This window comes from Lepidochelys olivacea (assembly GCF_965140295.1).
Source record: "Lepidochelys olivacea isolate rLepOli2 genome assembly, chromosome: 11".
In the NCBI taxonomy this organism is placed as follows: Eukaryota; Metazoa; Chordata; order Testudines; family Cheloniidae; genus Lepidochelys; species Lepidochelys olivacea.
Genome location: NC_140421.1, coordinates 69,601,403 through 69,628,556, shown reverse-complemented (window position 1 = coordinate 69,628,556; position 27,154 = coordinate 69,601,403). Strand labels below are relative to the sequence as shown.

Below are 27,154 nucleotides of genomic sequence, written 5' to 3'. Positions count from 1 at the left end.
AGATATAGAAAGGGGTAAGTTAGATGTATCTAATTCAAGATTTGATAGTAAAGTTCAGTAGGAACAGCACAATGTGTTTGTTACTTGTATTGTGAATTTGCAAAAACCCCAAACCTCTGAATAAAATATCCACGTTGATACTCTACTGCCCTTTCTCTAAGGGATCATTTAATGTTAAATCAGCTACACACTGCAGTTTCAGATATACAATCTGTGGGTAATGTAACAAAGAAATGGCAACATGCACAAGTATGTTCAATATGTAGTTGCAAGCCACAGTATCTTGAATAATGTTAGGTAGAGGCCTTAGAAGAATGATTCCTTTTAAGTATAGTGTGAGTCAATGGTGACAGGGAAAAGCCATGTATTTTACTAACGTGTTAATGTTCTTGTCAGTATATTACTACAATTAAATTATTTTCTCTAGGTACTGGAGAATGTCGTTAGGGCTGTTAAGTGATTAAAAAAATTAATCGCAATTAATCACGCTGTTGAACAATAATAGAATACTATTTATATAAATATTGTTGGATGTTTTCCACTTCAAATATATTGGTGTTAATTACAACACAGAATACAAAGTGTATGGTGCTCACTTTATATTTATTTTTATTACAGATATTTGCACTGTAAAAATAAAATAGTATTTTTCAGTTCACTCAGTACAAGTACTTATAGTGCAATCTCTATTACGAAAGTTGAACTTATAAATATAGAATTATATACAAAAAAACTGCATTCAAAAATAAAACAATGTAAAACTTTAGAGCCTACAAGCCCACTCAGTCCTATTTGTTGTTCGACCAATCGCTCAGACAAACAAGCTGGTTTACATTTGCAGGAGATAATGCTGCCTGCTTCTTGTTCACAATGTCACCTGAAAGTGAGAACAGGTGTTCGCATGGCACTATTGTAGCCGGCGTCACAAGATATTTATATGCCAGATGCGCTGAAGATTTATATGTCCCTTGATGCTTCAACCGCCATTCCAGAGGGCATACATCCATGCTGATGACGGGTTGTGCTCAGTAACAATCAAAAGTAGTGTGGACCGACGCATGTTCATTTTCATCATCTGAGTGAGATGCCACCAGCAGAAGGCTGATTTTCTTTTTTGGTTGTTCGGGTTCTGTAGTTTCCACATCAGAGTATTGCTCTTTTAAGACTTCTGAAAGGATGCTCAACACCTTGTCCCTCTCAGATTTTGGAAGGCACTTCGGATTCTTAAACCTTGGGTCAAGTGCTGTAGCTATCTTCAGAAATCTCACATTGGTACCTTCTTTGTATTTTGTCAAATCTGCAGTGACAGTGTTCTTAAAATGAACAACATGTGCTGAGTCCTCATCCAAGACTACTATAACATGAAATATATGGCAGAATGTGGGAAAAACACTGAGTAGGAGACATACAGTTCTTCCCCAAGACTTCAGTCATAAGTTTAATTAACGCATTATTTTTTTAACGAGTGTTATCAACATGAAAGCATGTCCTCTGGAATGGTGGCCAAAGCATGAAGGGGCATACCAGTGTTTAGCATATCTGGCACATAAATACCTTGCAATGCCAGCTACAAAAGTGCCATGCGAATGTCTGTTCTCACTTTCAGGTGACATTGTAATTAAGAAGTGGCCAGCATTTTCTCCTGTAAATGTAAACAAACTTGTTTGTCTTAGCAGTTGGCTGAACGAGAAGTAGGACTGAGTGGACTTGTAGGCTGTTAAGTTTTGCATTGTTTTGTTTTTGAGTACAGTTATGTAACAAAACTCCTGCATTTGTTAGTTGTGCTTTCACAATAAAGAGATTGCACTGCAGTACTTATATAAGGCGAATTGAAAAATACTGTGTTTTGTTTATCATTTTTACAGTGCAAATATCTGTAATAAAAATATAAAGTGAGCAGTGTACACTTTGTATTCTGTGTCATAACTGAAATCAATATATTTGAAAAAGTGGAAAACATCCAAAAATATTTAAGTGCTATTCTAAAATTGTTTGTTGGTACGATTAATCACGATTAATTTTTTAATCGCTTGACAGCCCTAAACATAACCAGTATTTTTAATATCTTCCTTTATTTTGAAAAAGGAACTAACATGATGTGCATGTTCCACAATATTTTCTCTATCTTACAGATGAAACTGAGACAGAAAGGTGAAATCACTTGCCTGAGACCATACAAGTCAGCGGCAGAGTCAGGATTAGTGCTCAGGGCGTCCTAATTCTCAGCCTTGTGCTCTTTTCTGCAGGCAACTCTGCCTTCTCAATATCATTGCTTGAATTTTAGTATATGAAACTAAATTTGCTTTAACTGTCTTGCAGACTGCAGAAAAAAATCGAGAAATACATGAAGACTGGTTTGATGCTAAAGAAAACTTTACAGTGACTGATTTTTCAGTAACGCTTCAAGGGAATGAAAAGGAACAAGAAAATCTAGGGAAGGTTATTAGTACAACAGGTGAGTTGAGCACTCTGGTTTAGGTAAGAATGGCATTAGTGTTGCTTTATTGAACATTGCTTGTCCTCTGAAGGATCAGCTGGATTGTCAAGTGCTACTTTTTAATATTCTTTTAGTAATGTTCTCTTTCCTTGTTTGCGATGAGTTTCCTATAAAGAATTTCTTCTAGCTGTTGTGTAAAATTTACCACTTTGGGCAAGATTTTCAAATGTGTAATGTCATCAAACACAGAGCTGGAAATATTCCTCTTTAATTTTTTCCAATACTAACTTCTCCAGAGATAATTAGGTCAGATTTGCACTCTTCTGAGATTTTGCCCCTGCATGGGGGCATAGTTGGAACTACTCAAATTAAGTGTAGTAAAAGGATAAAGCTTCTTGGTTCCATAAGAAGAGGAGGGGAGGCATGTTATACTCATAGGTGCCTACTTCCTCTTTACCTGGGGGGTGCTCGACCCCCCCCCCTTGCCCCAGGCTCTGCCCATACTCCACCACTTCCTCCAAGCCCCCGCCCCTGATCCTCTGCAGTCCACGCCTATCTCCACCCCTGCCCCCAAACCTCCATTCTGCCTCTTCCCTCTCCACACCACCTCTTCTCTGCCTCTTTCCAACCCCTCCCCCGAGCATGCCCCCATCCCCGCTCCTCCCAGTGCCTCCTGCATGCCATGGAACAGCTGATCGAGGCAGGCAGGAGGTGCTGGGAGGGAGGGGGAGGAGTTGATCAAAGGGGCCACCAGCAGCAAGGTGGGGGAGTTTGGCTGCCAGTGGGTGCTAAGTACCCACTAATTTTTTTCTGTGGGCGCTCCAGCCCTGGAGCACCTACGGAAGTCAGCGCCTATGGTTACACCTCTCACGCAATGGAATGTGGGAACGTTTTTGTGTTCCAACCAGTAGTACCTTTCTGATTGTGGTCAGTGAAGAACTCCCAACTTTCTTGCTCCATATTGTCGCCTCTTCTACTACTTTATTCTTACAGAAAATACCTTTCAATAGCACTTCAAACCTAGTGTGCCCTATTTGATGTGAAGCATATTTTTTACAGCTCAAATTGGAATCCCTGCATCAATGTCACCTGCATCAGTGCCATTAGTGTGTCCTTTCCTTTGGAAAGGACTGTGCATTCCCTGCTCCTGTGATTTCCAACTTTGAGCAATTAGGTGCTGAAGAAAGTATGTAAAGTCTCTCTTGGCTTCTTAGCCTCTTCTTGTAAATCTAGTGAGGAGCCAGCCTGGAAGACCTTGAAAGTTTCAGCTTCAAGTGTTCCTGAGTGGCAGGTTCCAGTTGAATATCAAGACCTGCATCACACTGACATCACTGCCCAACCATTTCAGTGTATGCCAGAAGTGGTTTGCAGAGGGGCACCTAGTGTACTTTACCCTGTTAGCTGAAGCCAACAATAATCTCTGGGTTCCTGAGACCCAGTGGTAACTAGAGGAGGAAAAGATCAGCTTGCTCCTGCCCCCTATAGCTGCTGCCACCCTTCCCCTTCTTGTCAGACCTACCCACATAAGGCTCTGCTCCAGGCTAGGACCATCAGCAATTTAAGGGACTCTAGAACTGACATCAGAGTCCCTTGATGTGGCGCTGCCCAGAATGAGTGTTGTGCAGGTGAGTGCTGGGAAGGTGGAAGGAGTGTCTTTCCCCATTTTATTGTAGAGCACCAGTCTCTCCCACACCTACCACTCAGCAGTAACAGCTGTCTCACAAGCCACAAAATTCTATCAACAGCATAAGCTTTTCATCTCACCCCATTAATGACGCCAGCTCCCAGTACCCATTTTTTTAATCCATAACACTCAAACCCCTCCAAACCCTAAAAATGATTGATGCTCTGATTTAACAGTATGGGTCTCAAAGCTGCATTTTTGACACCATCGGAACATCTAGCTACACCTTATGCATAGTTGCTGAAGCACATCAAAACTTTGAAGCCCTTAATTGCATACCTGGACAGTGGTTGATACAAGCTTCTCCTCTAAAAAGACATTATGCCGTCAGAGCTCTAAGCTTTTCCTGCGCAAGAGGGGATCACTAGAATCCCAATTTGTGACTCGCTCGGACTTTGAGTCTTGGAAAGGAACCTATTGTTTAGAATTAAGGAAATTGGTTAGACAAACACAGTTTCAAATTAAAACCCGTACTCTGTTTTGAGAATGAATTTACCAGATTTTGTAGAAGTACATGAAAAAATGTTTCGGGTCTTCATGCTCTCCTTTACAAAACCTTAAATATGTATTTTTCTATGTAGTGTTTTATGGCAGCTGTTAGAAAACAAATGCAATTTCATCCTTTTTCCTGTTGTATCATGCATAAGGCTCTACCAAATTCACGACCATGAAAAACACGTCATGGACCATGAAATCTAGTCTTTTGTGTGCTTTTTACCCTATACAGATTTCACTGGGAAGACCAGCGTTTCTCAAATTAGGGGTCCTAACACAAAAGGGATTTGCAGGGGGGTTGTGTTATTGCCACCCTTACTTCTGTGCTGCGGCCTTCAGAGGTAGGCAGCTGCAGCCAGAGAGTGGTGGCTGCTGACTGAGGGTCCGACTCTGCAGGCAGCAGCGCAGAAGTAAGGGTGGCAGTACCATACCAGGCCCTCCTTACTTCTGTGCTGCGGTGGCGGCGGCTCTGCCTTCAGAGCTGAGCTCCTGGCCAGCAGCCACAACTCTCCAGCTGCCCAGCTCCGAAGGAAGTGCTGCCACCTGCAGCAGTGGGGCAGTAAGGGTAGCAGTACCGCAGCCTCCCCACAATAACCTTGTGACACCCCCACAACGCCTTCTCGGGTCAGGACCTCTACAATTACAACACTGTGAAATTTCATATTGAAATAGATGAAATCATGAAATTTACGATTTTTAAAATCCTATGACCATGAAATTGACCAAAATGGACCCTGCATTTGGTAGGGCCCTAATCATGAAACACATTTTTTCCATTCAGTCACTTCAGTTTTTTTAGTGATACTGTTTGCCTTTACATATTTTCTGCTTTTTTTACAATTAATTTATTGTAGATTGAATTGAATAAGGAATAGCACATTAATATTTTTCTTGTATATTTCTATACTACCAGAAATAAAGACGGTGAAGAATACAAAAAGTGAGCCAAATAAGCATTATTTTATTCATGTTGGTGGCTTAAGTCCTTCAGTATCAGAGGTAAAACAGCCTTTCTTTAAATAATAATTATTAATACCTTGTTTATCTAGTAAATTACTTTCATGCTATACTTTACATCCTAAATATGCTATCTGTTATAGGTTGAGCTAAGGTCTCATTTCCAGAAGTATCAGGTTTTGGAGGTTTCAATATGTGAGTTTTCTAGTAACTACAGGTACATTAATATTAATGTAAATTTTATTTGTATTACATTTGTTACTGACAAAATAAGTGGCGCTTAGGAAAGTTGTTTTTTTTTTTACTCTGTAAGTTACTTTAAGGTCAGTGGAATTTTAATTAAATCAATACATTTTCTACAGATTATATTTTAGATGTAAACTGGCAATGTCTGAGTTCCAGAACAGTTGACATGTTATTGGAAAATACCAATTATAAAATATTGTCCTTGCTGGATTAAAATATTGTAGTTCAGTTAAAAGCTGTAGCTAACATTTTAAAGTAGAGAGTTGCACCATAATCAGAAGCATTTGTAATTAATGAATTTGGTATCATCCACATATGGATGCTGGTTAAATTGTATATTAAAGGGTTTTTTCTCAGTTCTTGCACATGTTTTTAAATTTTAGATATGCATCTCTGAGTTTTAAAAAAGCTAGTAAAGCAAAATTGGCTGTGGAAGAAATGAATGGGAAAGAAATAAAAGGAAAAGCAGTAAATGTTCGTCTTGTAAAAACTGCAGGAGAAAATATACTTCCAGCTTCTCAAAAGGTTTCCAGACCACTTCACTATGAAAACCAAGCCACTGATAATTTGGAAAAAAATATGCAAGTCAGAACTACGTGCTCTGTCCTGGACTCTTTGGAAGTGCCTTCCACCACCTCAACCTCTTTGAAAGTGCTTGCCCCTCCCTCAGTTCCTTCAACAGTGCCTGCCCCTGTCCTGGCTTCTTCAGAAGTGCTTAGCTCTGATTTAAAGCCACTTAGACATGAATCAGGACATCTTTTATTCTCAGTTGATCAACAGGTAAATTATTCTTCCTGGGACAGATTATGATGAGTTTTTAAAGTTAATTCTTTCTTTGAACTTAGCATATTTTGCAGTAGTGTTGGCTTGTGCAAAGTGCTCAAAAATCAGTATTTGTGGCATATTGTGGACGGGATATAGCTCTCCATCTTCTCCTGCCTAATATTGACATCTCCACCTTTATTTTTTTAGTGATGTAAGCTCATTGAGTAACTGTACCTTTACATTTCATCTCTGGAATAACTATGGTTTTATTTTGGTTTTTCTTTTAGATATAAAAGTTTTCACTTTTAATAAGTTTGTATAAGTGAAATGGATTGTGATTTATTAAGGTACAAGAAAGATTTTTGTGTTTGGCAGAAGAGTGGGAGGAAAAACTTCTGTTTAAATTGTATCCTAAATTATATGATGAATTCATTTTCAGATTTTCTTTGTCCACAGACTTTATCCAATAACAAGCTTTGCGGTTGTGATTATTAAAAAAAACAAACAAAAAAACAACCCTGAAAACTTATTCTACTTTGATTTAATATGAAAATGACTGTTCCTCCGGTAATCTAGATTTTGCCTCATTTAACATGGTTACTCATAAAAAAACATTAAAAATGGTAACCAAAATAAGAATATTTAATTTTAGGATATATGCAGTAGTTAGTTGCATTGTAACATGATCAGTTTTGATCCTGATATACATATCTATAAATATTTTACTATTGAACTAAATCTGTAATTGCTCCAGTAGTTTGAAAAATGGTACATAACAGAAGCAATAATCTTTTGTAAAATAGGATAAGCAATCCATACAATACTTAACACATTCTATGTTTGTTTTAATTTGTATCTAGAGTATGAGAGAGAATCCTCTGCAGATAAAACCTGTTCAGTTCTCTCCTAATCCATCTGCTACCTTTATACCTCCTAACACATTGAACTTGAGCAGCTTTACCAAATTGATGAAGAAACTAAAAGAACTACATCCCAAGGCTAGTAGGTAAGAATATCTGGTTTTTCTCCCCGCTTTATGAATCTTATATTCAGGATAGTCAAATGAAATGATAAATGTGGAATCGGTGAGAACATGTTTATATAATGTCACTCAGTTAAAGACAGTCTTATTTCTGTCTCATTTGTTTAGCGACAATATTGTGGATGCTTTGCTGGAGGTCAGAACAAATAATAAAGGTTTCCTAAGTGGCTTGTCTATTAATGCTATTGTGGAAATGGCTTCCTTTGTTCTGAGGAAATCTGCATCCAAATGTGAGAAAAAGTAGCATGAACAGGTGAGCATTCTAGTGCAGAAAGAAGAATACTTCAAAATAGAAAATGTATCGTTCGCATGGCTGTATAACATAGCTATATGTATAGCATAGTAAATAACTCTTTGTGCTTGGAGTAACACACATGAACTTCATTGCCAGTGAGGAGTGCACTGAAAGAATTGACACTAAAGAAGAATTAACTTCTTTTGAAATAGTTGTGTGATGATCACTTAGTTTTTAATGTCTACCAAGTTAAATTGCTAACTCTATCAGATATAAATCTCACTGTGTAAAATTTAGCATACTTGAGAATATTATTCAAATTCTTTCAGAATTTCTGCTGATTTCACAACAGAAAGGTTAAATCTCCATTAACGTTACTGTACATATTGATGGTGCTGCATTTACGAAAATTTTCCAGACAAAAGTGACATCTAATGGCCTGTTCTTTTAACAGAAATCTATATAGATAGTCCAGAGAATATATACTAGACCCAGTTTTGTATTAAAAGTTGACAGTCCAAGTTCTGTTAAACATGAAGATTAGATGGGTGATTTGCCAACCTTGGTCTTTGGTGGCGGGGAGATTGTCTGATGGGATTCTCTGGGGGTTTTTTTCTTTTTTTTAAGGAACTCTGATCCTTTTTTCTTCAGCCCTGCATCTCCCATGGTTCTTGACAACTGGGCTGCTCTGTTCACTTCGCAGCTCACAGAGGCAGATCAACTTTTTGGAACCGCCAGTCTGGCTGCTGCTTCTCTGCTCCCACTCAAGGCCAATTTTTCTCCTTCTGCAATGGAGTGTGGATGGCTGTTTTAGTGCTCCTGTTTTCTCATCTACCTAAGGGCGGGGGGGTTATCAAAATTTGGGGCAGTGGTGAGCAGTGATCTCTCTCCTAGCCTCTCTTCTCCCCCTTGTTAGTTTTTGGCTGGATTTTTGAACGCTCCCACTCCGGAGCCTTCACTGCAGTGCCTCCCTGCTGGTTCCTCTGCACCTTCTAGTTATGGCAGAGCAGCCTAAAAAGCACTGGATGATTGTCAAACAGTCTTCCATCAGTGAGACAGCTGCCCCAGGATCGGCAGACAGTGAGTTGTGCCCAGTCTTCCATTGTTAACTGTGTTGGGTCCCACGGCTGAGTCAGACAAGCATGTAAAATCCCGTACCCACCAGAGCAGCCGTGACTCCAATGTATGTGGGAAATTGGACCAGGAGTCTATAGCAGAGCAGGGTGAGGCTCCAAGGATGAGGACTCCAGTCAGGTTGACTAGGGATAAATCCCAAGGGGTCCCTGGAAAACAGAGGGTAGACTTGCAGGGTCACAAATCCCCCAAGTCCTAAAATGTGTCCTAAGCGTCATGGGAAAAGAAGTGGGGCTCAAATGTCTCTGGCCCTCTCCCATTTGGCCAGCAGGGCTCTGGAAGCATTTTTCCTCCCCACTCTGGGGTAATGGGACCCATCAGGCAAGGACTCAAAAAGAAATCTTGTCAGAGGACTTCAGGTCCTCAGCATGACTAGCTGCAAAAGGCCTCACCAAAGTGCAACAGAGCTCATACGCTAACAGAGCTAAAAAAGTGAAAAAAGCAAACCAAAAAGGAAAGAAAAAGGCATAAGAGATCTGGGAAATAGAAGCCCTCTGACTCCTCTTCCCCCTCTTCCACAGATGATAGTGAATTGTTGGACTCTGACTCTGATCAAGACTAGGAAAAGACTCAGCAAAAGTTTGTTCCCTCTGAGAAATTCAAGGCCATGTGCAAAAAGGTTGTATCCACTGTTCAGATTCAACCCAAACAGAACCCTGTGAGTAAGCCTAAAAGCAAATTTCTCTTCTTGAAATGCTCCCTTGAGGCATGATTCCCCTACATTCCTCCTTCAGGAAAGTAATCAGGGATGAATGAGACAAGTCAAGCAAGGGCAAACATACTAACAAAAATGATCTTAGATTCTAAAGGATCCAGCAATCAAAGGTCCAGCTTACTGAGATACAGAAAGTTGGCGATCCTTTAGGGTTTCTGGCAAAAGATATGATTATTCCCTCAGAAGGGGAATTCTAGATAATACTTAGTCCTGCCTTTAGTGCAGGGGACTGGACTAGATGACCTCTCAAGGTCTCTCCCAGTTCTGTGATTCTATTCTTAGTATTCCACAGTTAGAAAAATAGAGGCCACTTTCAAAGACTGAGGCCTCCTCAGCCTCCAACCGGGCATCCCTTAGAGGCTGCTGGCTTTGTGAGAGCAGCTTTCTCCTGGCTGGAAGATCTCAGAGTTCAAGGGCGGAGATCCCCCTGACTTCGACTCTGTTCTGAAGAAAGTTTCCTGAGCAGCAGTGTTGCTGGCCCATCAATGGCTCTGATGAGATTCTCAGCCAAAGCGAGGACCTCCAACTCAGTGACCAGGTACTACCTATGGTTCTGTCCCTGGAAGGTGTATAGCCACTCTAAATTGGTGCTGTTCTCCAGATTTCTGGGAGTCCTGCTTTTTGGAGAGAAGCTAGACAAAGTAGTGGCAGACAGTGCTGCAAAATCGGAACAGTCCCTCCCAATGCCACACCATGCGTTGAAGAAAGAGTGCAGACTGGCCTTCAGACAGAGATGTTCCAGATGGAGACCCTAACCTCTACAATGTCATCCCTGTTCCAGGGGTACCTTCTGACTTCAGGGGATCTGGTGAGTGCATACCTCCACATGTTGATCAGACCATGCTGTTGCAGGTTCCTACAGTTTGCATATGGTGGTAGGGAGCATTATCATCTGATGCTCTTATTTGGCCTGTCTTGGGCCCCCTAGGTTTTCACAAAGATCCTGGTTTTGCAATCATAGCCAGGCTTGTCACAGGGGACCACATGTACCCCTTGCTGGACAATATCTTAATCACAGCTCCATACCTGACAACAGGACAAAGAGCCATGTCCTTGACTTTAAACCTCCTGCTCACACCCAGCTTTACTGTCAATATCGAAAAAAGCTCCTGAATTCTGTCCACCAAAATATCCCACTTGAGAGTGGACAAAGACACCTTGATAGCAAGGATACCCATGTCTGAAAAGGGTTCCAGAAGATTCAGGACCGTCTTGTATTGTTTGAGAGCGGCAAGAACCCTACCATAACACTTAGCTTTCAACAGTTAGACCTCCTAGTTTTGTGCATATGAATCACTCCATCGGTACAGTCACACATCAGGCACTTTCAGGCCTTCATCCTGAAAGTATGGGACCACTGCCTGGAATGCATGAAGGATCAAATAAAGGTTCTGGTGCAGGTGATAGACTCCTTGAAATGGGGGCGACCCCAGGGTAGCGTCTGTAAGAGCATGCTGCTTTCCTGTTCCTCACAACTGATCCCAGCCTGAAGGGCTGGGGAATAAACAGCTAAAGGCACCTGGAAGAAAGGACTCAACATAGACATTCTAGAACTAAGAGCAGTCATGCTTATGCTGTGAAGATTACATCCCAGTTTAGAGGGGAACCACATCCTTAGATAGTCAAACAACGTGATCACAGTCACATGTATGAACAACCAAGGAGGAAAAAGAATCCCAGAGTTACACACCAAAGCAATGGAAATCCTGAAGTGGGCAGAAAATTCTTCGCCATCAGGGCAGTTCACACAAAGGGAGACCTGAACCAGAAGGGGTGGAGTGGCTCAGCAGGCACAAGGTGAACAACTCTAAATCATGCCTGAATCAGGAAGCCATTGAGTTGATCATTGAATCATTCAGCCTGCACTCATGTGACCTGTTTGCAAACCACATGAACACCAAGAGACCAAGATACTTCACCAAGGAGATCAACGTGGGAACAGATGCTCTATCGCACAGATAGTAGTAAAGTCTCCTCTGAGTTTCCACCCTTAATGTTGGAAGTTGATCCAAAAAATAGAACTGGAGCAGGTGACAGTGATACTGATACTTCTCCTTGTCTGAGGAGACCTAATAGCACTGAAATTAGGATCGCCACTGCAGCTCCCAAAGAGATACAGCATCCTCTCACAAGGTCGTCTTCTTCATCTGGACCCAAACTGGTTGCATCTAACAGCCTGGCTATTGAAAGTGAAGAGCTAGTATCCTTGGGCCTTTCCTCTAGAGTTATCAGGACACTTTTCTTTTAGAAGAGCATCGAATTTGAAAGCATACTCCTCTCTCTGTACCATAGGTGCTGATTCTGTGGGTGCTCCGGGGCTGTCTCCCAAGGGGTGATTCTCCCTTCATTTTGACCAAGGTAGCAGTATCCCATCAAGGAAATTTGGCACATCTTAGATGTTAGGCCCTGAAAATCCACATCAAACGTACAGGGTCTATTGAAGAGAATGGGGTGTCCTACTTGTATCTTTCTGCATGAAATGCCAAGAACTCAGAGCATCCAACTTCTCTCTCACTAGAGTATTAGACTATGCATTGCAGAATGGAAGTGCACAAAGCATCGGATAGTCTGGCTCCAGCAGGGGTCATGGTACACTACAAGTGATCCCTCATGGGAAGAAAGAACTAGTGCATTCATACTGGAAATTTGTAAGGTGGCTACCTGATCAAATGCTACTACCTTTATCAAACACTACGAAGTGGACTTCCTGTCCTCAGCCTTGGCATCCTGTGGCAGGAAGGTACTTAAAGCAGTATCCCGGAAATGATTTTGCACTTTGAGAAAACGTAAATAGGAATGGATACTATTTTTCTATTCCTCTGACCTTATCCTTAACTCTCCCTACATCTGTTCACTGCTCGCTACTTCCCAGACACCAAGAATTGTGGGAGATGCAGGGCTGCAGAACGGAAAATTTCTTATTTCCTTTCTGTTGGCAGCATCTCCCACGCTTCTACCCACACTAAATGGCTCAAGGGCTAGAAGAGCAGATGCTGAGGGAGATCTGAGACTGTATTTTCTGTTTGGGTCCACTGTATATAATAGGCAGTTAAGTATACATGTTTTGCAGCTTTGGAATAACTCATCTGGCCGTAAGTAGCAGCAAAGGGAGCATGGCCAGAGTATTGGCAATTTGCTCATCCTGATCTTTGCTTTCAGGAAGTTATTTGAATTATGAGAACTGTGCTTTAAGTTGATTGCATGTAGATAAAGAAAGCAATGCTTAACATATTTAGAAATCTGTTTGATAGGGTTTTTGGAGAGGGCTAATAGTATGCTTCCTATTGCAATACAGGGCTGGAAAGAACTCAATCAGTGTTTGGCTGGTTGAATTCCTCTTGAAATAGTTACTTTAAAGCTTCTGGGATTTTATTTATTGTGTGGTTAGGGTGCCTAGAGTCATGGATAGGTGTCTTTTATTACTTTAAATCTAAATAAAATTAAAGATGATAAATGTCCTAATGTTTCTACAGAATGTCTAATTCTTAAACTATTATTTTCACAGCATTGCAAGCATGGATGCAGAAAAGACCAAGAGAACCAGTGTGGGAAAGTGCTTGTTTTTTAAATATTAGTTTTATTTATGAAACATTTATAGTATTTGAAAGCTCTGAAATATGTTGTGTTCAAGTGGATAAGCATTCTCAAAATAGATTTTTTTACAAACTTTCCTTTGTAATTTTTTGTTCCACTCGTGACAGGTAGTCAAAAATCTGTAGCAAGATTTTGACTTTCACTGTGAGGGAGCTGGATAAAATGAAAACAGCCTTCTGCTTCTGAGGCTCTGAAGCAACCAAGTCATTAGTTTCCAATGGGAAAAAGTTAACATCTGTGTAAAAACTGTAATCCTATTAGAGCATGTTAATGAGAAAAAGGTTAAAAATAACTTTAAGAAAAGTTTGCTCTTGTTAAAGTTTGTTTATAGATATTCCAGTGTATGCTTTCAAGTTTCCTGTGGATGAACATCCACTGAGGAAATACCTTTTGAGTATCTTAAAGTCAGTCCTGGAAGCTGATGTAACATCTAAACATATTTTGCAGCATATTATATGTAACACTGTAGTGTGAAACAAATGTTACATCACAGGGTCTTCCATTCAGCAAGTTACCAGTGTTTGTTTTGCAGGAGAACGTGATATAAATATCAGTTGTAGACTTTGGTTTCACAAACTTGTATTTAGACTTTAAAAATTGTTTTCAAATGTTGCCTTTGATCCTTATTTCTTAATTTTAAGGTTGTTTTAAATTTTTCATAGATTAAAGATGTAGTGCAATAGAAAAATTACACTGAGGTTTTTGTATTGTAAACGTAGCACAGTATAAACGTGTCAGGCCAACTTCCAGTTTTTGAAGTGCTGCATAAAGAACGTGGCAGTTCATTATAAAGTTGTTAAAACTCAGGATTTCCATTTCAGGGAAAATTTCAGCATTTTAGAATTTCACACAAAATAGAATTTCCAAAAAATTTCTGTTTCAGTATTGTGAAATTTGTTTCAAATTTTATTTTATGGATCTTTTCATTTATATATTTTATATTATTTCATAACATGTCAGAAGTGTTAGTATATAATGTAATAGCTGAAAACTATTTTCATTTTATTTTTAAAATCAAAGGCATCTGTTACTTAGAACTAATTGAAACATGATCTTGTCTAGATCAGAGTTCCTCCTGTTTGTGTTTTAATAAAACAATTTGACAAAAATGTTTGTAAAAATCAACAGTTTTCAAAATGTTATGATTTCAATGAAAGTGTCATTTGGGGGGGGGGGGCACGAGGGAGGAAGTGTGACTAAAAGTTTCTGACCAGCTCTATTTCACTATTTAACAGTAGAATAGTTAAGCATTTGTAAACAAAAATAGGTGAACTTAGACCCTGATTCAGCAAGGTACTTCAGCACATGCCTAATGTTAAGCATGTGAGTAGTCCCAGAGTTAGGCACATGCTTGGCTATCTTCCTGCATTGGAAGCTGGGGAGGAGGAGAGGGTTGTTAGCCAGGAGGCTGAGCAGCAGGACTGTCTATCTCAGGGGTTCTCAAACTGGGGGTTGGGACCCCTCAGGGGGTTGTGAGATTATTACATGGAGGGTCGCGACCTGTCAGCCTCCACCCCAAACCCTTCTTTGTCTCCAGCATTTATAATGGTGTCAAATTAAAAAGTGTTTTTAATTTATAAAGGGGGGTCGCACTCAGAGGCTTGCTATGTGAAAGGGGTCACCAGTACAAAAGTTTGAGATCCCCATGTGTAGCTCCTGTTGCCGGGGAGAGGTGGGGAGGCTGAGCACACAGGCTCTCTGCCTTACCATAGCTGTGGGGGTATAGGGAGAAGGCTGAAGACCCAGGTCAGTCTGGCGGCAGGGCTGGAAGTGAAATTGACAAGAGTATTCCCAGCAGGAAGCTTTAAAAAATCCACTTTGTTTCTACTAAAACAGAATTTCCCTTCCCATGAAAAATTTTGCTTTGACATTTTGAATTTTTTTCAAAAACACAAGATATTTCCATGTTATGGCCGGCTTTACATGAAATGCTATATCACATTAGTGTGGAGAGTCACAAACGGCATTTTAGCAGAGTACAAAAATGTACTCAGTGAAGCTACAGGGATTTTTAAATGGATTGAAATTTTGCCATAATGCTTGCAGTTCCCATTTGATTGAAGAAAGATGAAATTATAAAATAAACGGTAAGCAAGGAAAAAGGAATATTCAGAGTATTTAAAAAATAAATGTAGACCTCCTAGCGACTTATCTTTGTTTATGTAGTTTCCAAAACTGGACAAAAGAGTATTAGCAGAATGGTTTCAATAGAACTAGGATAACGTGTTCTAAATGTCTGTGTACTGAAGTGTATGTATACAAAGTCTAAATGTATAAATACAGATTCCCAGATCAGTGATTATAACTGTTCTAATTCCTCCAATTTCTGTGCTAGGTTCCCTCCAATAGGGGTATTGGGTTTTTTGGTGGTGAGGTTTTCTTTTTTGTTTTTGTTAATCAGGTAAAACAATTTTTTATCTTACCTCTCCCTGACCAGGAAGAAATAAGGAGCTACCAAGACTAACACCACAAAAAAACAAACAACCCTTCCCCCCCCCCCCCAAACCACTAAAACAAACAAGCCAACAGATTTACACTCCTACCACTAGATATAAATAAGGGGAATTGTATAAGAGTATGAATAGCAATCACAAAATCTCCCTCATATGATCTAAAATGGTGTCTACTAGGTAGTTTACGGACTTGAACATGCAAAATAATAAACACACCCCTTTGGTAAGAGTACCCAGATTTCTGCTTGTTACATAAGGGCAGAAGGAAGGTGGAAATCAGGCCTCAAGTGTGTACTTTGCAGCTAGTTTCCTTTTCAAGTTTTACTTTGGGACTTGATATTCTTTTCAGCCTTTAAAAAAAATAAAATTAGTATGTTTCCTGTTAACTCTTGAATAATTCTTGCTTATGGGCTTTCTCATCCTCAGTACCGAGTGGCTTTGTCACACTTGGGTAATGGAATGGAACTCTTCACCACCTTTCTTTTTTGACTCCACCAAGGTCAGTAGTGAACAAAAGTTGTTACAATCTGATAACCATTTTCAGTGGTCCACAAATGACCATCTTACTTCATTTCCAAGTGTCCACATCCAAAAGCCTGCTTGCAATTGATAGTCTCTCCTTGGTTCCTATTGATTACAAATGCTATGGAAATAGAACTACAGTATTCTCTTACCCATGGAGATAGTCCCACCAGGTCATGGTTGAGGCACATTGCTTGTGCAGTGTGTACAAGTTTGTTGAGTCTGTTACTGCTGAGTGTTGTCCATCTGGCACCTTTCACCAACATCAAATTCTCTTCACACCAAACCCAGATACTAATTTGGATGATTCACAGGCCTCTTTACACTCAAGTGCAATTTTGAAAACTGTTTTATAGATGTATTTGGGGACATTTTGGTTTTAATTTTGCACTGCAGCCTTGTTTAGTTCAAATATCCAAAAATAGTTTGATTTTATGCCTAAATTGTGGCTATTGCCCTGCTTTTTTTCATAAGTATAACGATGTAAAGATACAAGTACCAATTCTTGTTCTTTTTCAGTATTTCAGTTACCAAGTGGTGGTAATTTTTTTGTCTCATTTCACTGTAGATCTGGTGGTCTCTGAATGTTCGAAACCTTTACTCTTTGCTTGTTATCATGAGCTTGTTCCAGCTCCCATTGAAGTCAATGGCAAAATTTCCATCGGTTTCAGTGGTATACCGTCAAGCCTTTATTTATTGTTTCTTACAGAAACTACCTATTTGGGGTTTTTTAAAACTAGCCTTTTAATGATGAATTGATGATTATGTCACTTAAGATTTTTCTAAATCAAACTTTACTATAGTTCAGAGTAAAATGTTGTTCTCACACCTGGTGCAACTTCATGAATTTCTATGGGAGTGCACATGGTGGTGGTGGATAATTTGATCCATACACAATATATGGACTGCAGTGAGATGCAAAATAATACATTGTAAAGATCATATAATTTCTTATTCCCAAAACAAATAAACAATTCTTCATTTAATTTGTTTATATAGTTTTTATACTAAAGTCCTTATATTGGCTCCCAGAACATCTCACAATTTTTAATATATTTATCCTCACTTATAAGGTAGGGAAATACTATTTATCCCCATTTTACAGATGCAGGAACTAAAGCACAGAAAGACTAAGCAATTTGATCAAGGCCACACAGGACATCTATGGCAGTGCAGGGCGTTGAACTCCGGTCTCCCAAGTTCTAGGCTAATGCTCTAATCCAGGGGTGAGCAAACTATGGCTCGTGGACCGGATCCAACCCGTCAGGGCTTTGGATCCAGCCTGCGGGATTGCCACCCTTGTGGTGTGCGGGCCCCAGACTGCTCCCAGAAGCGGCTGGCACCAGGTCCCTGTGGCTCCTGGGGGAGGGAGGGGCAGAGGGCTCTGCGTGCTGCCCTCGCCTGTGGGTACCTCCCCCCGCAGCTCCCATTGGCTGTGGTTCCCCATTCCTGGCCAATAGAAGCTGTGGGGGGAGGTACCCACAGGCGAGGGCAGCCGGGACATGGTGCCAGCTGCTTCTGGGAGTGGTGCGGGACCAGGGCAGGCAGGGAGCCTGCGTGGGCACCGCTGCCACCTTGGAGCTGCTCCAGGAAAGCGGTGCCAGGCTAGAGCCGGCACCCCAAGCCCCTCCTGCACCCCACACTCCAACCCCCTGCCCAGAGGCCCCGTCTGCACCCCAACCCCTGCCCTGAGCCCCCTGCTGCATGCCTCACCCTCCTGCACCCCAACCCCCTGCCCTGATCCTCCTCCCTGCACCCCTGTCCTGAGCCTCTTCCCGCACTCTGCTTCCCCTCCTGTACCCCAACCCCCTTCCCTGAGCCCCCTTGTATACCCTGCACCCCTCCTCTACTCCAACCCCTTGCCTAAGCCCCTTTCTGCACACCTCACCCCCTCCCACACTCCCTCCTGCACCCCAACCCCCTGCCCCAGCCCTGCATGCAATTTCCCCTCCCAGATTTGGCCCTCAGGCCAAAAAGTTTGCCCACTCCTGCTCTAATCACTTCCTTTCTATGTGCTGTGTATACATTGAGCTCAGCCTTAAGTGGTCCATTGATCACCTCCCTGCAGTTTTGTTCTTCTCCAGCAGTTGGCTCAAGTGTTCCATAGCTGATATTTCTAGGTAATATAAGTAAAAAGATCATATTTCAGTGAAACAGGATTTCTTTAATTTTGGAATGCCATTTCTATTTCAGGTATTACTAAGGCACGCATTACTGTGGTTCTTCAGTGCCCCTTAGATTTAGGCATGGAAATAGCTTTTTAAGCATCCACAGCTTTAGTGTACTGGATGTTTAATAAGTTGTCAATGTTATGTAAAAAAATCTAAAGTTCTTTCCTGAAAATGAAATCTCCATAGTGTGGCCTAAGTTTACATGCACATCTTAATATGGAACATACAGAAGCCAGAGCAGATTGTGTATTAATTAGTAAAAGAAATCTGTTTATCAATGCTGAAAAATCCACTGTAAATTAGTTCTGCAGGTTGTATTAAGTGCTCCTTGCTTGGCTAATAAAGACACCCATAAAGTAATGATAGAAAGCTATTTAAGGGGTCTAAAACTGTATAATAATTAGAATTCTGAGTTGCTGGTGCATAACTTAGAACATTTGTTTAAACTTGACTGTTTTATAAAAATGTTAGAACTATATTCCATTATGGTAGTTCACACAGATTTGATGAAAGCTTCTGTTATCTTTCCCTTCAAAAAATCACATTGGTGTATTGCTCTTCTCAATTCAGATAAACCCCTCACTTCCAATTTAAACCTCTGCTCAGTTGAAAGTGTATCTTATCTACTGAAGGTAAGCCAATAGCTGGTATTGAGGTGTTTTATTTATAGCAGCCAGCATTGCAAATTCAAGCCTGAATATGAAATTCATGCCTCAAAGCTGTTGTTTCCTGCTCACACTATTAATGAAAATTCTGCAGACAAATCCTGTTACACCATTGACTTCAAATGCTGACCTTACTGTTACACTTGTCCATGCAACCCCACTGAGGGCAGGATTTGATCCTGTAATTGGATTTTAGTTGATAATTCTGGGACATAGTCCAGCTCTGTTATGTAGCTGTGTTGGATCTGCAGGGCTCATAGGAGTAAAAATGCATATGGTTACATACTAAACGCAGGTATGACTAAAAGTGTACAGGATATATCGGATGTTTGCTATTTTTACACAGTTATTTCTTAGGGCAGAGCTACACCAAAAGTCAATAGGAGTAATTTGTGATGTACTTGAAGAAAGGCACTGAGCTCAAGATTCCCCCCCCCCACACACACACACACTCTTGCATACCTTTAATTACTAGTGAGCCTGCTGTGGATTGAGCCTTGTTAACTCATTAGTAGTGTACCACTAATCACCTTATTTTAAAAAACAAGTATTTCCAGATAAGGATGAGTTTAAGTATATTATGCAAGTGAAGCCACTTAACGTTGCAGGAGGTAATAGATTCAAGGTAATAATTTAATCAGTTGTAACATCTTTTATAGTCCTTTATCCAAAAGTACACTAACTTCAAGAGGTTAGGATTTATGTATAATCCCATTCAATATCTAGGGTAAGTTTTAGTACTGAAGGAGTAATTTATCAGAGTCCTATCTAAAGACTTAAGGAACTGCAGTTGCCCTAATGAAAAGAAAAGAGGCTTTTTTATCTGAGTGAAGCCTGCCTTCCTTAGCATTTCAACTGGCCACCAATATATTTCTTCTTTCCTCCGCTCTTTTTTGACGTCTGTCCCTAATGGCTGCCATCCTTCCTTAAGCCTAAGGCAGTGGGACCCAACATTAAACAGGAGGTCCACATAAACCTAAGCACAACCTTGTGTGGGCCAAACGCATTCTACATATCTTAATAATAAGATTTAAATCTGTATTGATTTATATTTAAGTCCATCTTGTTTTGTATGCATTTAGAGAGGTGGTGTCTAGATACAGTATTGTCTGTTTACACACTTCTGTCAACTAAATTGATGTAAACATGATGACAAAATGCTAATGAGTCAGCCGTTAGTATATTGTGTTAAAGCAGGCAGCAAGCCCTATGATATGCTCTCGTGGGCCATGTACGGCCTGGGCCATAGGTTGGGCAACCCAGCCTCAAAGATGGAGCAGTTCTGTCCGGTTGAGGTAGAGCACTTTGGCCTGCAGTGGGGTATAGGTTCTGGATCCCTTCTAGGTGTAAGAGTCTGATCCAGAGGCTGCTGCAGTCAATGAAAAGATTCTGACTTCAACTGGATTATAGACCCCCCCATAGTTATTCAATAAGTGACCCCCAACAATCTGTGGTGGTAGGACTTCTCTATAAGGTGGAGCACTAACTACTCTCAGAAACCTCAAAAATGACTGCCTTACGGTTGAGTGTTGTGTGACTTTATTTACTGGTTCCAAGCTAGCAGGTTTCCTCATATTACAACAGATGGCAGCAAAGCAAAGGATTTTGTTGCCCAAAATACTTTGAAGATCTTTCCAAGCGTCTAACTTTTCTTTTTCCTAAATGAGTGAAACTATGAATGTGCTATTTTTGTGGGTGTATATGCAGTGTCACCAAAGGCTCTTTAGCAAGGTAAGCTCTCATGGGATAAGAAGGAAGGCCCTCTCATGGACCAGTAACTGGTTAAAAGATAGGAAACAATGGGTAGGAATAAAGGGTTAGTTTTCAGAATGGAGAAAGGTAAATTATGATGTACCCTAGGGGTCTGTACTGGGACCAGTGATGTTCAGTGATCTGGAAAAAGGGGTAAACAGTGAGGTGGCAAATTTTTCAGATCATACAAAACTACTCAACATAGTTAAGTTCAAAGCAGACTGTGAAGAGTTACAAAGAGAACTCACAAAATTGGGTGATAGGGCAACAAAATGGCAGATGAAATTGATAAATGCAAAGCAATGCACATTGGAAAACAATCCCAACTATACATATAAAACGATGGGGTCATTGCGGATAATTCTCAGAAAACAGACAATGTGCAGCGGCAGTCAAAAAAGCTAACAGTGTTGGGAATCTTTAGGCAAGGGGTAGATAAGTCAGAAAATATACTGTAGCTCTAAAAATCCATGGTACACCCACATCTTGAATACTGTGTGCAGACCTGGCTGCTCCATCTCAAAAGAGAGATTGGAATTGGAAAAGGTTCAGAAAAGGGCAACAAAAATGATTAGGGGTATGGAACAGCTTCCATGTGAGGAGAGATTAGTAAGACTGGGAGTTTTCACCTTGGAAAAGAGGTGAGTAAGGGTGGATATGATAGAGATCTATAAAATCATGACTGGTGTGGAGAAAGTAAATAAGGAAGTGTTATTTACTCATAAGACAAGAACTAGGGGATTAATAGGCAACAGGTTTAAAACAAACAAAAGGAAGTATTTCTTCACATAACACACAACCTGTGGAACTCCTTGTCAAAGGATGTTGTGAAGGCCAAGGCTATAACAGGGTTCAAAAAAGAACTAGATAAGTTCATGGAGGATAGGACCATCAATGGCTATTAGCCAGAATAGGCAGGGCTGGTGTCCTTAGCCTCTGTTTTACTAGAAGCTGGGAATGGGTGACAGATGATGGATCACTTGATTACCTGTTCTGTTAATTCCCTCTGGGGCACCTGGCATTGGCCACGGTCAGAAGACAGGATACTGGGCTAGATGGACTTGTGGTCTGACCCGGTATGGCTGTTCTTATGTCACCTACCCTCAAGTACAGTTACAGTTTTCACTTGATGCCAGATAAGGCACATTTCAATTGAATCAAGGAAAGTATCCGATATTAAAGCCACTATATGTGAATATAATTTAGTGACAATGGGTTGCCTACCTTTTTGTTAAAAAGGTGGTCTTTGTTTAAACATTTACCACAAGGGCTCTTCCTTAAGAGGACTATAAATATTAAATTACAATTTTAAATGGTCTATCAGTGGTGGGAAACTCCAATGCACCGTTTAAGAGCTGGAGGAGCTATGCTACATTTTGTGATTTTTTTAAATTGATTTTTCACAAAAATGAAAAAGACAAGAAAGTAAATGATTTGCAGTATGTACATGTTCCCAAATACCACATGCTTCACAGGATCTGAAATCGAATTATGCAATTTTTCAGCTCCTCAAAGCTACACGACCAAACAGTACTACATAGACATAACATACCAAGGTCCCGTCTTTTCTTTTAGGCAAATGCAAAGGGTAGGTAATTTTTATTTAGTTATGGACATGATTTAGCCATCAGGCTTTAGGCAGGACTCTGTTGAGTCACAGGGCTGAGTTCTACTTAGAAGTGGGATGACACCGTAGGGCCAGATGGTTTTAGGGGTAAGAATTCAGTTGTGGGGGCCGAAGCCGAGTGAGTTATTTGCTTGCTAAGGAACAATAGTGAATGTGCGCCACAACTTTGATACCCTTATTAAAAAAGCGTAGCGCTGGGATGGAACTGTGTAATAATGGATGCAAAAAGTGGAATGGGATGCGTGAAATGGTTATTAGCGAAAGTTATTGACGGGAATGATTATATATCCGGAAACCCCCAAACACGTGGAGAGGCTGTGAGATCACAGCTTCCCATGGGCGCGTTTGCAGTGCCCCGATCCCGCCCGAGGCTGGCTGGCCGGCCGCGCAGCCCCTTGCGGAGATGGCATCAGCGCTGGGGGAAGTTTGTACAAGTGGGATCACGCTCCCACGTATGAAACAGACCCCGTTTTCCAAATGCCGCTCCGCGGCAGCCTTCCAGCCCGTCCCGTGCTGGATCTCCCTTCCCCCGTAGCGTTCATGTACCTCCCCTCGCGCCTTGCCCCGCTGGGGGGCTGGCCCGGCTTCTTTGCGCCCGCTCCGGGGAGCGCCCGCTCAGGGAGCCGCCGGCCTGGCTTGTACACGGCTGGCGCAGCTGCCAGCGTCGGTCCGGCTATTTTTAAAGGCTCAGGTTGGTCTAAACTTAGATCCGCCCAGTGGTCTTCACGCGCGGCGCTCCCCGGGCTGCGCCTCGGCCCGACCCTGCCCGCTGCCGGCTGCCTCGGTCCGGGCTCGCAGGCGCGGCGACCGCCCAGCCCCGGAGCCGGGCATCGGCTCGCCAGCCGCGGCGAAGCCTCCGCGGGGACTCGAGAGAGCCGAGAGGCCAGGGGCAGCCAAACCAGCGCTTCGCCCTGCCCCGGGCGCTGCAGCTGGGCGGCCTGCTCCCCTGCGGCCCGCTGGGGGGGGTTCACGGGGGGGGGTGTTATTTTGCTCTTAATTACTCGGCAGGGCAGGATCTCCCCACCGCTGTCTCTTCCCTTCTGATGGGGCGCCGGTCCCGTGGCTCGGGGTAGACCCCTCCGAAGTCAGATTTGTGGCATAATTTGCATCATGGCTCTGGAGATGACTTTCATCCCGAGACGTTTCCTCTGGTTTGTCCTAGGTAAGTGCATGCCTTTGTTTGGTCTGCGCCCTTTGGGACCTGGCTGCGGCGGGCATGTGTGTGTAAAGGAGTTTATGCTGGCTCGACGCTGGCCCTGTAGCTGCAAGGAATGGAGGCTAAGAACCACCGACAGAGCTCAGCACCCGGGAATATGATCCATCCTAATAAAGGAAACATAAACTAATTAATGGGACGGAAAGAATTTGCACCCAACGTCCTAATTGCCCGCTACATTGTATTGGGTATGTTGCCAGCTTTCTGTTCCCTGTAACTTGGGGTGTGAGATTAATGAACAACTTCGGTGCTTTTGCAGCCCCCTTCGGTGCTTTTGCAGCCCCCTTCGTTGCAGATTGCTGGGCAGCTGGTTGCTTTGCAGAATGTTTATCCTCTGTTGACTTTACTCTGTTTTGCTGTTATCGCGGTGGATTTTAATGTTAATCTGTTTAATTCGCTGGTTTGAGCAAGGGTAAAGCTAGTGAAACAGGCTCACTGGAGGCAAAACCAAACAAACCCTGTTGCGGTTTTGGGGTCGGTTTGTGTGATGAGTTTGTGCGGGCTGAGTCATAATTTACTAGTAAACCAAAATGTGGGGATACAACAGTAGTCGGTTATTCAACATGTGTATTCCTATGACCAATGCCCACTCACTGTCCTAACTACAAAGTAACCTCTAGTGGAAACGCTGATGGCTGCCTGTTAAATACCCAGTTAAACAATTCCCCCCCCCCCCCCCCAGTATGTTTATGTACAATAGGTAATTGCAAAAACTCTTCGCTTTTTAACTTCTGAAGGGAAACCATTCAGAAAAATGTGTACTTATCTCAGCTTTCTCTACTCAGTTAATGAAGCCTTGGCTGGACTGTCCTGCCATCTCTATCCTGATTAAGTGGGGAGTCACGGCATTGAAACCTGGCCACAGGAAAATCTCTCCCTTCGCAAATGTGCTATAAAAATACTTTAGTGAACACTAAACACTAATATTTGGTGCCATTCTCATTTTACATTATCCATTGTAACTTCACTAAGTGACAATCCTCTACTTTTAACTGCAGTCTAAGTGCGAAAATGTCTGTGTTGTATTTTGAAAGCATGTAATGAAAGCAGCGTATCTATTTAAATAGAGATTAAAATTAGAAATCATTCTAAATAACATGGAATTGAAACTAAATGTTTAACTTGGCTCCCAGCATGTCCGCTGGTAATGCCACTTGGATCAATCTGCTTTAGATGTCATTTTCTACTTGAAGGAAGGTCTGCTTTCTAAAGCAGGCTATGGTTACAATTTTTCATTGTAAAAATTTCATTGAGCTTTACAATTTTCATTGTAAAAATTTCTCAAATATTTATATTGTTCTACAGTTGTCTTCCCTATGTCTCTATTTCTGACACGTATGCATTTAGAGGGCCCAACTGGAATGACCTGTTTTGAGAAATGTTTATATCCCTAAGACCAGGATTCTATAGTATATAGTTAATTTTAAGTCTGTCTCTTTAAAATTAGTTTGTTTGGTAATTCTTTCTGTTTCTTGCTTAATTATTTTCATGTGGCATCATGTGTCTCTCCATGTTCTTGTTAACAGAATTACAGATGCAACAGGTAGAAACTAGCCTGTTATTTTGCCATAAGTACCTGAAAGTCTGTGGCAAAAAGCTTTGAAGAATAATCTATCTGGTATTCTTTATAATAATTACCCAAATATTCAAAGAAGAGCCATATTAGAATCATTGTGATACTGACTTGAAATACAAAAATCTAAGGATTATTTGAGGAAATGTGGAAATCCATTTTTCCTGCCTTCAGTTCTTCCTTGTTGTTTTCCTCCTCAGAACCCTAGTAAATAATGTATTGAGCTGTCTTATCTGTACAGCGTAATTAACTATTTACCACTTTTTAGCTTGTGACTATTCACAAGGAAATAGTAGACAGCACAAGTTAGGCAAAACTCATTCTCCATGTTTAGTTGTAGAGACATCCTCATTGTACATGACTAAATAGTAAGTTGTCCTGTTCAGAAACTGTGGTATTAAAAAATGCACAGTGAACCTAACATTACTGCCCATACATAGCCATTCTCATTCACCCAGGACAGTTGTTCTGATGCTTTATTTTTAGAATAGAAATCTGCTTGTCAGTATTTATCAAAGCTGATGTTAAGAAAACTGTCAATAATGTGTTGACTGCAGCTTTGTTTTATATTCTAGAAAATCTGAAATTGAATATTATGACAAGATGCTAAAACCAACCTAAATTGGTCAAATCAGTGACAGTACTATGCATGTGTTGGGCCCAATCATACAAAGTGCTGAGCCTCTAATTAACGTCACTTCATCTCACGGAATTGGACCTACACATGTCATTTATTATTCTCGAGTTAGCATTGCCCTTTGATAAAATCATCCTGGCCATAAAGTCGCCAATCTAGACAAGTGATTCAAAAGCCTCAGGTCCACTATGTAAAACCTGCCTACATTGAAGCTGTTGTTTATTGCACAGTAATAACTTGTTCAGTTACCAGGTATTATCTCTTGGTTATGCTCATCTATGGGATTCCTTTGTTGCACATATTTATACGATATTCGTCTCTGCTCGGTTAGATGGAGGGTGTGGTAGTGTACAGCAATTTAAGCATCGGTTCTGAAATGCCTTTCCTACATATGTAATGTGACACCTTGGCTGTGGGGATGGAACCTCGGACCTCTGGATTCAAAAGCATATGAGCCCCTATTGCCTGAGCTAAAAGATCCAGCTCTGTTAGCTGAAAACCAGTAGCTGACTTGTAAAACTATGTGTTCTAGCAACACTGCCCTAGAGAGGGGAAGCTCTCCCAACTGTGTAAACATAGGTTACACACAGCACCATAGGTGCAAATCCTGGCAGGATCAACTCAGCCCTTCTTCCCATGCCAGATACATTTGAGCACGATGCAGATGATTGCTCAGGTGTCTTTCAGATATAAGCCCTTCCAAAACAGTAGTGACCAGAACACGGACTTTCTACAAATAATCACATTCTCACTCAGCAGATCTGATACCTGTTTGAATCCTGAGGCAACTGTTTACAGTAGTGATAAAAATAAGCTTATATTATCATTCCTGCAGAACTAACATAGCTATGAGAAAGTGAATTGTGTTCTCTCCAGACTGTGTACCATTGCCAGTAATAAAGGTTATGCAGGCCCAATTCGTTCCTCAGTTACATCTGCACAACTCCATATAAGCATTTATGGGGCTGCACAAATGTAACCATGGGTAAAATTCGACCTGCAGAATCTTTATTACTGGTGATGATGAATGAGCCAGAAATAAGTCAACTTGACTCAGATCCCAGGTTGAGATTGCGGGGCTGGCAGTTAGGGGGGAAAAACCCTTTTTACTTGTAAACTGAGCAAATGTGCTTTGCAAATCATTGAGACACAATAACATGACTCCCACCTGATGCTGTTTCTGCAATCTCACTTTTAAATATGGAGCCGCACTTTAAAAACAGGATCTTCCCTA

General features: G+C 41.3%; 2 protein-coding genes across 4 annotated transcripts in view; both read left to right on the top strand.

The window, feature by feature from the left end:
- RBM44 (RNA binding motif protein 44) overlaps positions 1–14,146 on the top strand; it is a 44,779-nt gene extending 30,633 nt beyond the window's left edge. For both annotated transcript variants that reach the window (XM_084643326.1, XM_084643325.1), the window contains 7 exons: positions 2,320–2,455; positions 5,530–5,615; positions 5,717–5,790; positions 6,203–6,599; positions 7,445–7,590; positions 7,735–7,879; positions 13,216–14,146. In XM_084643326.1, the coding sequence (XP_084499452.1) occupies positions 2,320–2,455; positions 5,530–5,615; positions 5,717–5,790; positions 6,203–6,599; positions 7,445–7,590; positions 7,735–7,870 (975 nt within the window). In that variant the 3' untranslated portion in view covers positions 7,871–7,879; positions 13,216–14,146. The remainder of the gene's footprint in view (positions 1–2,319; positions 2,456–5,529; positions 5,616–5,716; positions 5,791–6,202; positions 6,600–7,444; positions 7,591–7,734; positions 7,880–13,215) is intronic.
- An 8,889-nt stretch (positions 14,147–23,035) lies between these two features.
- Positions 23,036–27,154, top strand: part of RAMP1 (receptor activity modifying protein 1) — a 120,857-nt gene continuing 116,738 nt past the window's right edge. The window contains exons 1-2 of one of the 2 annotated variants that reach the window (XM_084643328.1): positions 23,036–23,185; positions 23,503–23,656. In XM_084643328.1, the coding sequence (XP_084499454.1) occupies positions 23,605–23,656 (52 nt within the window). In that variant the 5' untranslated portion in view covers positions 23,036–23,185; positions 23,503–23,604. Of the gene's footprint in view, positions 23,186–23,502; positions 23,657–23,720; positions 23,899–27,154 lie in introns of those variants that run through there. The other variant, XM_084643327.1, reaches the window with a different exon arrangement.